We start from the raw sequence: 13,416 nt of genomic DNA, 5'->3' as shown, positions 1-13,416 counted from the left end.
TGCAAGAAACCCACAATAATGTGTGTCTTTAGCCATATTTAGACAAATGTATGCATTTAGTTTTTAGTTGTTTACTCTGTAAACCAAAATCATAACTGCTTTCTTAATTTAAGACGTGGAACACACATTTAGGAACACACATCAAGGTGAGTTGAGTTCATAAAAAGTTTTATTGCACATAACAATCACCAACTGTTCCCAAACAACACACAAGTCATTGTTTGTTTTTGTCAAGATATACAGTAGATGCTGTTTTTTATACTGTTGGCAGAGAAAATGAATATCATTATAGGTTTGGGCCAAAGAAAAGGCAAACTAAATAAATAAATGCATTGGGGTGTGGGGACAACTATAAGTAGTTGTAGGTTGTCCCCAGCTAAATGACAGATAGTTATTAGTAATAGACCCTTATTGGGTCCATTTGTACACTCTCAGTTACATTTACATTGATATTATACATGTGGGCCCATAGATATAAATGTTGTTAAATATAGCTTTGATGTAGCAAGCTATTTTTGCAGTGTAGCTTGCTGCAATTCTCAGGGGATAGCTTCCCCTGTAGATTAGCTACATTTAATTGAGAGTAACTTATAGCTTAGCTTACTACATTCTCCAAGTAACTTGCTATAGATCAGTCATACCATCTTCTCCTTGTCACTTAAAAAAAATACAGAGAACATGGCCTTGGTGTCCACAATGGTAGTTACGGCCATGGTCACAAGTAGTAGGACACATTTTGACTGTATTAGGACTTGTTGTTCAGTTTCCCTCACACATTAAACCAACACATCAGGAATAAAGCCACAACACACTGATCTTAGACAGATGCTTTTCCTACTACAGCATCAAGATCAACATTTTATGGTCTTGGATTTCATTTTACTGGTGTACGTAAGCTATAACAGTGCAGTATTTGTGTTGTGACAGGCTTCTTTGAAACATACAGTGTGTAACAATGTCTGCAATGTCATTCATCTGCCTGCATCACTACATCTGTCATTGAAGGCGTCATGCATTGTCTAGAAAGAGATGATGTGCAGCTGGTTGTCGAGGTTCAAAAACAAATCATGTGGATGATGATTAGCTTCAGTTTTTGGAAGAATCAATTTGTTCCCTAGGCATAGTCTTTTGGTCTCCTATATTTCAACATTTGATTGTATATAGTGTATTGAATTGTTTGTTTACATGTCCTCTCATTTAAGCCAGTTGGGTTCATAAAAGGTTTCAAACCACAGCTATTGTACTTCATCCTGCTGAGATCCGAGAAAATAAACTATCATTTAATCTAATTTGTTTTGCGATTTCCTTCCTTTTTGGAGCTAAAAAACTGCTTACAATTTAGAATTGTATAAAAAATATTTGTGTTATAGATTTTACAGACTGTCAATTGTAGTATCAATTCTAATTATATTGTGTGCGCTTACCTGCCTCTTTTAGGCTAGAACAAAAATTTTGAATTTTACAAACAATATTTATAGATTTTAAGCACATCCACATTAGCTATGGTATTTCAGGAACAAGTTTATCTTCTTTGCATTGCAGAGGAACATCTTGCAACTATGGCATTTAATGTACAGTATGTTTTGCCCTGGCAACCTTGATTTCAGCACTTCTGTGCATTGTTGCAATCTATATTTTCTTGACGATGGTTCTTCTCTTTTTGATGGGTGGCTCATACTCTTCTTCTTCTTAATAATTTACTCTTTTGCCTGTTTGTCAAATTATCTGCCAGATGCAGTTAAAAGTCTAGAAACTATATAGTGTAATTTGCTGGTCAGTTGGACCCTACGATGTCAGATTTCTACTGTATCAAGGAATTTGTGACAGCAACATCAAATTAATAAACAATCCCGAACAAGGTACATTTTTTTGTTCTGCTCGCCATGCAGTAGAAGCTCAGCATGGAGTCAGATAGGGTCCGCACCACCAATGTTGTCATTATACTACCTTATGAATGTGGGTCTCCTGACTTAGACCTACACTTTGTCTTTCTTCAACCATCTGCTGCATACATCTTCAGGCACTTTCCCATGTGCAATTAAAGCCATCATCACTGGCTTGTTGTTGTACCATTTTGTGATCACTAACTCAGGATTTTTTGTGATTAAGGGCTATATAAATAAACTTTGATTGATTGATTGATTTCTCCTAAATATTTTTACTGGTGCACTCCTCCATTTTCAACTGTTTGTCATTAAGCATGGCATTTTTTTTGTTATGGTTAAAGTTGCTGGAAGGACCTTGGCCACAAGTTTTTCAATGGGTTGAACTAATGTGAAGTAGCGGTGGAAGTATACGTGTCATCCTGCCGGAACAGTTTCAACCATGGTCAGCGATTAGCAAATGTATCCTTCCCTTGATACAAGTCCAGCATCAGACCAACTGCAAGGACAAATACCTTTATACCTGACATGCCAGGAAAAAAAATGTCTAATGAGACTGCTGTCTTTATAAAGGATCATATGCTCGTCGATAAGGTTCATGTTCCTGTTTTTTCAGAAGGCTAAGGCAGAGGCCTGACTGATGCTTTCCTGTCTGTCTTCTCTGCTGTTAAATACAGGTCAAAACTTAAGTGACTTCTGTAACTTAAAGAACCTTGACATTCTTGTCATCAATCTTGTCAGTTATTTATCATTTTCTGGCTTGGCGTTTTGGTTTTGCTGGCAAAAATCTGTTGATTCTGGGGAATGCAAGCAAGTAGAAAAAAGTAGAAAAAAATTTCCTCAATGGTGTTAAAGGAGATGCCCCTCGTCTGTTGCTCTCTCTGATTTGTGAATGCCTCCAAAGACTTTGTCGTCAATGTATTGTGAAAAGTACTCGATATAACTCTAGTTTTCATGAATGATCAGGTCATCTTGACAGTCGGGAGCCCTGGGAAGCACAGGTTGGAATCTGTAATGCGGGAAACAAACTAAATCAATGAGGTGATGAACACAATATCGTATCTATCTTCTTTATTTATCTAAAGGGTCCCCAAACTTTTTAAGTTTGGGGTTACATTTTTTTTTACATATATACATATGTATATATATATATATATATATATATATATATATATATATATACAGTGTTTCCCACAGGACAGGCATCTATTTGTGGTGGTGTGGCCGGGGGGTGGGGGGTGGCGGCGGCAGCGGCGATGACCAAGAAGAACGCGGAGTTGGAATATAATTACAACACTTTATGTACATATTTATATACAGATTTGAACAATTAGTTATTCACTGAAATATATGTATTAATTGTGGTTCTTACAAAAAATATATCTTATAAAATATAAAAGCTAAAATGTCTCTTAAAGCTCTGCCCCTTTAATTAGTGCATACATCATCTGTGTGAAGGAGTGAACATCCAACATTAGAATTTATTACTAACGAGCAGAACCACTCTATGTACAGTGCCGTCTAACCTTAAGCGGCAGCAGCTCAACACATGTAGGGTTCAACGTTAAGGTTTTTTTCTACTTGCCCGACTTCTCAAATCTTCTTGCCCCAATATTTTTACTTGTCCTGCCTAGGTTTTTTTCTGGCTGTGTAGTGCTCATGGCTTATATCTTACTAAAATCCTTCCCGTTGACTATTTACAACACTACACAGTATTTATTATTATTATTATTATTATTATTATTATTATTATCTATAATTACATTTAAATGGCATTGCATACATGTAAAAATAAATGCTATTTCACATTATTTGACCAGTAGCAGTTACACCCATCTGAACAGGTCAGCCACCTGTTTAAAGCCCGATCACAGTTGAAATCTTGAAATGAAGGACCTTTAATGGCCAAAACATTAACCTGGACAACATTTTAACAGCTGGTTGGCTCAGATTTTATTATTTTGATTGCATTCACATGCTGCAGTGGACAGTGGACAATTTAGCTTCAGTATTAACGCAGTATCTGAAGCACCGTCTCCACGTGTGTTTATTGACAACAGGGTTATAATCTGGACACGTTAGCTCGTCGGTATGGTAACAGGTGACTGTTACTGCGTGCGTCTGCCCCGGCCCCCGAGTCAAACAGTGGCGGTGTTAATGAAGCAGCGTCAGGCTGCTCACCGTCAGTGAAACGCTCGGTGAAATCGCGGATTAACGTTAAATATATGACGAACCGCGAGCGATGCAGCTATAACCTATCTCACCTGGTAGAGCACCCGCTGCGGCGACCCAGTTCGATCCCACCTGACAGTCGCTTTGCTCCGCGTCAATCCCCCCTCTCACCCTCTCTCCCCCCTCCCCCGTCTCTCTCCAGCTGTCCTTTCAAAATAAATGCATTCAAATCCCGAAAATAAAAATTAAGAAAATCCGAGTCGGTGCTGCACACTGCACAGGTTCGGACCACTTTTGAACTTGTTTGCCAAGACGTCTTACCCTCGTATTTTGATCCGGTCGGTCCGTTCTTCTTTTACTTCGTCGTCGTCGTCTTCTTCTTCTTCTTCTGGCCCACCAGGTGAATTAAGTGCTATTGGTGGAGTTACAATGCATAGTAGGCTACCGCCACCTACTGCACTGGAATTGTAACTTCAAGCTGCATTCACAGACAGAGTCCCATTGCTTTTATGAGCGGTCGAGCGAGTCAAAAGCCGAAAAATCCATTTGTGGCGGACGTAATTCTTCCGTGGCGGGCCGCCACAAATAAATGAATGTGTGGGAAACAGTGATATATATATATATATATATATATATATATATATATATATATATATATATATATATATATATATATGTATATTCCTCGCGCACTAATTGACTGAAAGAGCGCGCACTTGCTGCGACGCGAGCGCGATGATGTTACGTTATCGAAGGGAAGATGCATTTTAGACAATATGATTTGCCTGACCGTCTAGGAGACTACGAGAGCAGCAAGCGGTAGAAAATGGATTAGGAAGGACAGATTTTTAAAAATTATAATTAAAAAAAAAAATTTTTAACTTGGGACTTCCCGCAAGCGGGATTTTGGACGCTTGCGGGCGGTCGTTTGGGGACTCCTGATCTATTATATGCGCTGGTCTTGTTTCAGACAGGAGGACAGTGTTTTCTGTTCATGTGTGTCGGTCAGTTCATTTAATATCTATTGTCTATTCTTGGCACTTTCCAACTCTTCCACAGCAAAATCAATAAGCAACTATTTATTCCATTAATTACTTAACATAGAAAATACATTCAAAGTGTTTATTAATCCACAATGACATGTGTTTTAGAGTAGAAATGTGAATGTAAACCACAAAGTGAGCAAACTAGCCCTCTATGACCTAACAACAACTATGTATTTATTCTTCCTAACTTTGAACCCCGACCAAAGATATAGACCAAAATCAAACATCTGTTGGAGAGGACATAAATTAATAGGCTGGTTTTAAAGATCTACATATACTGTACATATTATATAGTCTCTTTATTCTATTTGTATTCCACGTGTCTTCTGCTCTGAATGCCATTTTTCGGTTTGATGTATTTACTATTATCATACTGATTTATTTACCAGGTCTCTCCCTAGTCTGCTCCAGGCATCAGCTCGGAGAGCCCAACCGACAAAATTGATCCCAGCAGCTGGAGCGGTAGCGAGAGTCCTGCCGAGGACATGGAAGGGATGAGCGACTCGGCAGACAAGCCCGTGGACAATGATGCAGAAGGGGTGTGGAGTCCTGACATTGAACAGAGCTTCCAGGAGGCCTTGGCCATCTACCCTCCCTGTGGACGTCGGAAGATCATCCTGTCAGATGAGGGGAAAATGTATGGTAAGTACAAGCTGACATGCATTTTTTAGTAGAAACCAGACAAAGCCAAAATATGAGCCATTGCTCATAAAATAAAATTTTTATACGCCCCGGATTTAGTATGATTCTGTTTTAGACGAAGATGTTTTTATACAATGTCCCGGGTTTCAAACATTTGAACACACATAGTGACTCAGTCTCTCTTTTTGATGAGTATGGCTGAAAAACCCACGTAAGAGCCAAATAAAGTCAATGTGTTTGTTTCCACAGCATGTGGATGCTTTGTGTACGGTATTACATTTTGGGAGGCCTGTGTGTACAACGACCTGACACGGTGGGAGAAGCAGAAGAGTGGTTAGCTGGAGTTGATTGAGACGTGTGAGTGTGTGTGGGCATTGTGCATTGATCACCCAAGGCATTGTTGCTGCTGTGCTGTTGCTTGTTACAAATATAAAAATGAAGTAGTCGGTCTGCAAGGCAAAGCTGTCGTCTTTTCCACAAGTCAAGTCAATGCGCATCACAGTTGTCGGTTTTGAGGGACGGTGAAGCACGGAGACATTCCGCAGCAGAACGGTTAGCAACCAGTAGATATCCTGGTCATAGTCACTGAACATGCCACGCTGTTATGGTAAGTAAGGGTAATATGGCGCTTACCGGCTGTCCTCTGTAGGTTTGTGTAGAGCCTGGTCTTGCACCGTCACCTTGATGGAAGAGGTGAAATTTGCTCGTAGCGCTTCTTGCAGTCCACCACTTTTAATGTACCCGGCATGCTCACATTGCCTCGAACATTTGTTCCACCTTGTATTTCGTGTTGAAATAAAGGAAGGACGGGCGACCGGCAGTTTGACAGAACATGTAAGACTTCATGTAAGACTGTGGAGTCACAACAGTGCGACAAAAAAACTATCCTGCTTATGCGTGTGAAATTTATGTCAAACCTAAGCCGTTGTCAGTGCGCTCTTAGATATAAAACGAGCGCGAGCACTTTGATAAAGAATAAAAGCACTCGAAGAGCGCACACTTCCGCCAGGCCCTATTTCTCAATGGTATTCTTTAAAAAAAATCCTGAATTCAGACAGTGACCCGGAATCAAGCCCAACATTTTATAACTTGTTTCTTATCCCACTAACTAAAAAACTAATGAATGAACTCGGAGGTAATTAATGCAGTGAATTTTGCAGTGTATTTTGACGTCATTGTTTGTTAAGGCATTTCCAATAAGTTCACCGAGATGATCAACAACAGCACTGAGTTTTAGATTGACTGTTCTGTACTGTTGAAGCACTCATTGAGGTTTACTTAGGCTTATTCAGATTTTTGTCTATTGTTTAGTTATTAAAGTTAAAGTTAAAAGTACCAATGATTGTCACACACACACTAGGTGTGGCGAAATTATTCTCTGCATTTGACCCATCACCCTTGATCACCCCCTGGGAGGTGAGGGGAGCAGTGGGCAGCAGCGGTGGCCGCGCCCGGGAATCATTTTTTGGTGATTTAACCCCCAATTCCAACCCTTGATACTGAGTGCCAAGCAGGGAGGTAATGGGTCCCATTTTTATAGTCTTTGGTATGACTCGGCCGGGGTTTGAACCCACAACCTACTGATCTCAGGGCGGACACTCTAACCACTAGGCCACTGAGTAGGTATTCAGCTCGCTCATACTTTTGTTTTTAGATTAATCATGATTAATCACAGGTTATTACTCGCTTGCAAAATGTAAGTTATCTTAAAAAAAGACCCAATATTTGGACACAAATGCAATTCCATTGTCGGAATGTCACACAAGAAAACATTTTAATGTTTTACTTGAATTCACACCATTTATTTACTCAAAACTGGCAACAGTATAATGTAAAGTTCAGTCTGAGTGTATTTCAAAGTTAAGTTTACTAGCGAGCACCATCGTCTCCTCACTCATATAGAAAAGCGCGATATAAAATCGAATCTATTATTATTATTATTTGCTTTGGCGTATTTATTGACATGACCACAGACCCTATATCAATTAATCAATCAAAGTTTATTTATATAGCCCTGAATCACAAGGGCTTCACGGTGGCAGAGGGGTTAGTGCATCTGCCTCACAATACGAAGGTCCTGAGTAGTCTTGGGTTCAATCCCGGGCTCGGGATCTTTCTGTGTGGAGTTTGCATGTCCTCCCCGTGACTGCGTGGGTTCCCTCCGGGTACTCCGGCTTCCTCCCACCTCCAAAGACATGCACCTGGGGATAAGTTGATTGGCCACACTAAATTGGCCCTAGTATGTGGATGTGAGTGTGAATGTTGTCTGTCTATCTGTATTGGCCCTGCGATGAGGTGACGACTTGTCCAGGGTGTACCCTGCCTTCCGCCCGATTGTAGCTGAGATAGGCTCCAGCGCCCCCCGCGACCCCGAAGGGAATAAGCGTTAGAAAATGGATGGATGGATGGATGGAATCACAAGTGTTTTAAAGGGCTGCACAAGCCACAACAATATCCTTGGCTCAGATCCCACATCAGGGCAAGATAAAACTCAACCCAATGGGAACAACGAGAAACCTTGGAAGGAACCGCAGATGTGGCACCCCACATTGGCGACCGGTGCAATGGATGCTGAGTGGATACGGTTAATAATGTGAGAGTCCAGTCCCAAGTGGGGCCAGCAGGGGATCCTCTTGAATGGAGACAAGTTAGCAGTGCAAAGACATCCCCAACTGATGCACAGAGGAGTCGTCCACCACGGCTCCCGACTTTGAACAGGTAGCCCTTCATCTGTGGTCACCTGATAACCTCTCCACGCAGGAGAGGGGGCAGAGCAGAAAAGAAAAGAGACAGCAGATCAACTGGTCTAAAATGGGGTCTACTTAAAGGCTAGAGTATACAAATGAGTTTTAAGATGGGACTTAAATGCTTCTACTGAGGTAGCATCTCTAACTGTTACCGGTAGGGCATTCCAGAGTACTGGAGCCCGACTAGAAAACGCTCTAAAACCGGCAGACTTTTTTTGGGCTCTGGGAATCACTAATAAGCCGGACTTCTTAAAACGCAGATTTCTGGCCGGAACGTATGGTACAATACAATCAGCCAGATTGGATGGAGCTAGACTGTTTAGTATTTTATACGTAAGTAGTAAAACCTTAAAGTCGCATCTTAAATGCACAGGAAGCCAATGCAGGTGAGCCAGTATAGGCGTAATACTCAAATGTCAAAAGTCTGGCAGCTGCTTGCGCCACCTTTCACATAACCGCGGTTGAGGTAAAAGAGCATGTACAGAAAAAATCAAATCCATGATAAATGAAATATGTTTTGTGATTAATAACATGGGTTAACTAGTTTTTTTGACAGCCCTCAAAATCTGCATATATATATATATATATATATATATATGTATATATATATGTATATAAATGTATGTGTATATATATATATATATATATATATACATATACGTATATATGCTGTATATGTATATGTGTATATATATATATATACATATATATATGCTGTATATGTATATGTGTATATATATATATATATATATATATATATATATATATATATATATATATATATATATATATATATATATATCAGTGACGTGCGGTCACTAGAGGCAGGTGAGGCCCCGCCCCTCATCATGGAAAGAAAAAAAATATAAAAAGAAAAAAAAATAATTAAATTGTTATATGTATCCAGTGATTATACTATAAAGTTATTTTCCATTTAACTTCACCAGTTTTAGATAATTTTTATTCAAAATCGCTGAATTTTCACATTTGCCGTTCAAATACTGAGAAGAGACGGTGCGGTGAACAGCAGCCAGTCGAGGCACGTCACTCAGTGCCTCAATATGGATTGCGGACTCGGCTAACTGCTGGTCTGCTGTGCAGTGAGACCGTATTGCTATATGAATTATATTATACATTTCCATAGTTTAGTTAGCTGAGGTATATAATGTACAGTGTATTTTGTCAACAACTGTATGTGTGTAAAGTATTTCTTGTGCTGAGCGATCAGAAAACTGCTGCGAAGACGAACTGGCTGAGGCTCGCATAACCCCGCCTCCTGGTGCTGGTTAAGGCACCTTCGCCGCAGACTGCACCCCCCGACGAGAGCGCCACACCAACCAAAGCCCACACCCAAACCCTCCACGTGCAAGACCGAATCCACCGAAAAAAAGTCACTTAACAAGAAGCCAAAAAGTGCAAAAACAACATTGCTCGCGCCAGAGGAGCCGTGAACGACTGCAAGGACACAACATTAGGTACACCTGCAGACTGAAGCACGGATTTCATATTTCATTCATTCACAACTCCTCCAACACGAACACCACTGTTCCCGCACTTATAAGTAAAGGTAAGACCATAATAACGTTTTTTTTTTATTAAATGTGCTTTTTTGTGTGCTACAGTTTGTATGTGTAAAGTTAAAGTTAAGTTAAAGCAGGGGCGTCACTAGCTTTTAAGGACAGGGGGGGCTTTGCCCCCAGGAGATGCACAGGATGCGAGCGAATGTTACGCACGAGCACAAAACTTCACAAACGGCTAACAAAGACTTAGAAATTATTCATTGTTATTATTATTATTTTTAAAAAATGCACGGGACGAAATGAAATGCTCCCCGGGACGATGGCTTTTTGTCATGACTTGATCTTGGGTGTTTGCTTTTCCGGGATGCAACGGAAAGTTGGCTCGGGCGAGACGGGAATGAAGGTACATGATTTATTAATATATAAAAAAAAAGTACAAACGAAAAAACACGCACAATGGCGGAGAACAAACTATGAAACCAAAAAGACTATAAACATGGAACAAAAACTTACTTGGCTTGGACAAAAATAGTTGCTTGAGGAATGGACATGGAAAGAATGGACAGAGCATGAATGTGGTGAGGTCGTCAGGACGAACAACAGAAAATGAAAAGCTTAAATAACACAGACATGATTAACGAAAACAGGTGCGTGACTCAAAACGTGAAACAGGTGCGTGACGTGACAGGTGAAAACTAATGGTTGCTATGGTGACAAACAAGAGTGCACAATGAGTCCAAACGTGGAACAGGTGAAACTAATGGGTAATCATGCAAACAAGACAAGGGAGTGAAAAGCCAGAAACTAAACAAAACATGACTTAAAACAAAACATGATTACACAGACATGACACTTTTAACCATATATTTTCTTTTTCTTTTTATGTATTTATTCATTTTACATTTTATATTAAATGTCTTGGTTTTTCCTCCCTCTGAAAATCCTATTAAATGTTTAACAAGCCATCCTATAATAATAAAACAGCTATTAATGTACCTATACAATAAAACAAATATATCTAATTATGTTTTTTTCATTATTTTAACAATAGGCTCATGTATATTACTTTATATAGATTCTACAAGAAATAAATATAAAATAAATGATTTACAATTGCACACACAAGGTTTTGTGAAGCTTCACTCATTGTAAAGGAAGATAATGTGCTTCGTACACCTGCAGGACCGCAAGCAAGGTCGCAGAGAAAATGCGGGCAGGAATTTGAGTGATGTGGGCATTTTCTATATGAACAAGTGGAATGGATTGGATACCGCTTACGCTTACGCTACGAAGTGAGGGGAAACTGAGTGAATAATAACAGGTTATATGATTATTTATTTAAACTCATATTTGGGCCACTTTATAATGAATATGTCGGCATTTATTTGTAAAAAAACCCAAAAAAACACCAAATTATTTAGGGGGGCTTAAGAATATTTTAGGGGGGCTTAAGCCCCCCTAAAATAGGCCTAACAACGCCAATGAGTTAAAGTACCAATGATTGTCACACACACTAGGTGTGGTGAAATTTGTCCTCTGCATTCGACCAATCCCCTTGATCACCCCCTGGGATGTGAGGGGAGCAGTGGGCAGCAGCGGCGCCGCGCCCGGGAATAATTGTTGGTGATTTAACCCCCAATTCCAACCCTTGATGCTGAGTGCCAAGCAGGGAAGAATGGTATGAGCTTTTAAACATAACCCGTTAACTGCTGCCAATCAAATGGTGAATAAGATACTCTTTAGGGTTCATATGTTTGTAAATCTGACTGTGATGAAGTCAGTGCCTCACCAGTCATGAACCTCACCGCACGTCACTGATATATATATATATATATATATATATATATATATATATATATATATATATACATACTCTATATACAGGTAAAAGCCAGTAAATTAGAATATTTTGAAAAACTTGATTTATATCAGTAATAGCATTCAAAAGGTGTAACTTGTACATTATATTTATTCATTGCACACAGACTGATGCATTCAAATGTTTATTTCATTTAATTTTGATGATTTGAAGTGGCAACAAATGAAAATCCAAAATTCCGTGTGTCACAAAATTAGAATATTACTTAAGGCTAATACAAAAAAGGGATTTTTAGAAATGTTGGCCAACTGAAAAGTATGAAAATGAAAAATATGAGCATGTACAATACTCAATACTTGGTTGGAGCTCCTTTTGCCTCAATTACTGCGTTAATGCGGCGTGGCATGGAGTCGATGAGTTTCTGGCACTGCTCAGGTGTTATGAGAGCCCAGGTTGCTCTGATAGTGGCCTTCAACTCTTCTGCGTTTTTGGGTCTGGCATTCTGCATCTTCCTTTTCACAATACCCCACAGATTTTCTATGGGGCTAAGGTCAGGGGAGTTGGCGGGCCAATTTAGAACAGAAATACCATGGTCCGTAAACCAGGCACGGGTAGATTTTGCGCTGTGTGCAGGCGCCAAGTCCTGTTGGAACTTGAAATCTCCATCTCCATAGAGCAGGTCAGCAGCAGGAAGCATGAAGTGCTCTAAAACTTGCTGGTAGACGGCTGCGTTGACCCTGGATATCAGGAAACAGAGTGGACCGACACCAGCAGATGACATGGCACCCCAAACCATCACTGATGGTGGAAACTTTACACTAGACTTCAGGCAACGTGGATCCTGTGCCTCTCCTGTCTTCCTCCAGACTCTGGGACCTCGATTTCCAAAGGAAATGCAAAATTTGCATGGTTGGGTGATGGTTTGGGGTGCCATGTCATCTGCTGGTGTCGGTCCACTCTGTTTCCTGAGATCCAGGGTCAACGCAGCCGTCTACCAGCAAGTTTTAGAGCACTTCATGCTTCCTGCTGCTGACCTGCTCTATGGAGATGGAGATTTCAAGTTCCAACAGGACTTGGCGCCTGCACACAGCGCAAAATCTACCCGTGCCTGGTTTACGGACCATGGTATTTCTGTTCTAAATTGGCCCGCCAACTCCCCTGACCTTAGCCCCATAGAAAATCTGTGGGGTATTGTGAAAAGGAAGATGCAGAATGCCAGACCCAAAAACGCAGAAGAGTTGAAGGCCACTATCAGAGCAACCTGGGCTCTCATAACACCTGAGCAGTGCCAGAAACTCATCGACTCCATGCCACGCCGCATTAACGCAGTAATTGAGGCAAAAGGAGCTCCAACCAAGTATTGAGTATTCTACATGCTCATATTTTTCATTTTCATACTTTTCAGTTGGCCAACATTTCTAAAAATCCCTTTTTTGTATTAGCCTTAAGTAATATTCTAATTTTGTGACACACGGAATTTTGGATTTTCATTTGTTGCCACTTCAAATCATCAAAATTAAATGAAATAAACATTTGAATGCATCAGTCTGTGTGCAATGAATAAATATAATGTACAAGTTACACCTT

At 40.1% G+C, this 13,416-nt stretch overlaps 1 protein-coding gene across 5 annotated transcripts in view; it reads left to right on the top strand.

Moving 5' to 3' along the window:
- The window catches only part of tead1b (TEA domain family member 1b), a 129,121-nt gene that overhangs the window by 29,694 nt on the left and 86,011 nt on the right, over positions 1-13,416 (top strand). For 4 of the 5 annotated variants that reach the window (XM_061964003.1, XM_061964002.1, XM_061964005.2 and 1 more), the window contains one exon: positions 5,491-5,743. In XM_061964003.1, coding sequence (XP_061819987.1) covers positions 5,587-5,743 — 157 coding nt within the window. In that variant the 5' untranslated portion in view covers positions 5,491-5,586. The remainder of the gene's footprint in view (positions 1-5,490; positions 5,744-13,416) is intronic. The other variant, XM_061964004.1, reaches the window with a different exon arrangement.

Source organism: Nerophis lumbriciformis, linkage group LG06 (assembly GCF_033978685.3).
Source record: "Nerophis lumbriciformis linkage group LG06, RoL_Nlum_v2.1, whole genome shotgun sequence".
NCBI classification, from domain to species: Eukaryota; Metazoa; Chordata; class Actinopteri; order Syngnathiformes; family Syngnathidae; genus Nerophis; species Nerophis lumbriciformis.
The sequence above is the reverse complement of the archived record's forward strand: the minus strand, read 5'-3'. Positions and strand labels throughout refer to the sequence as shown.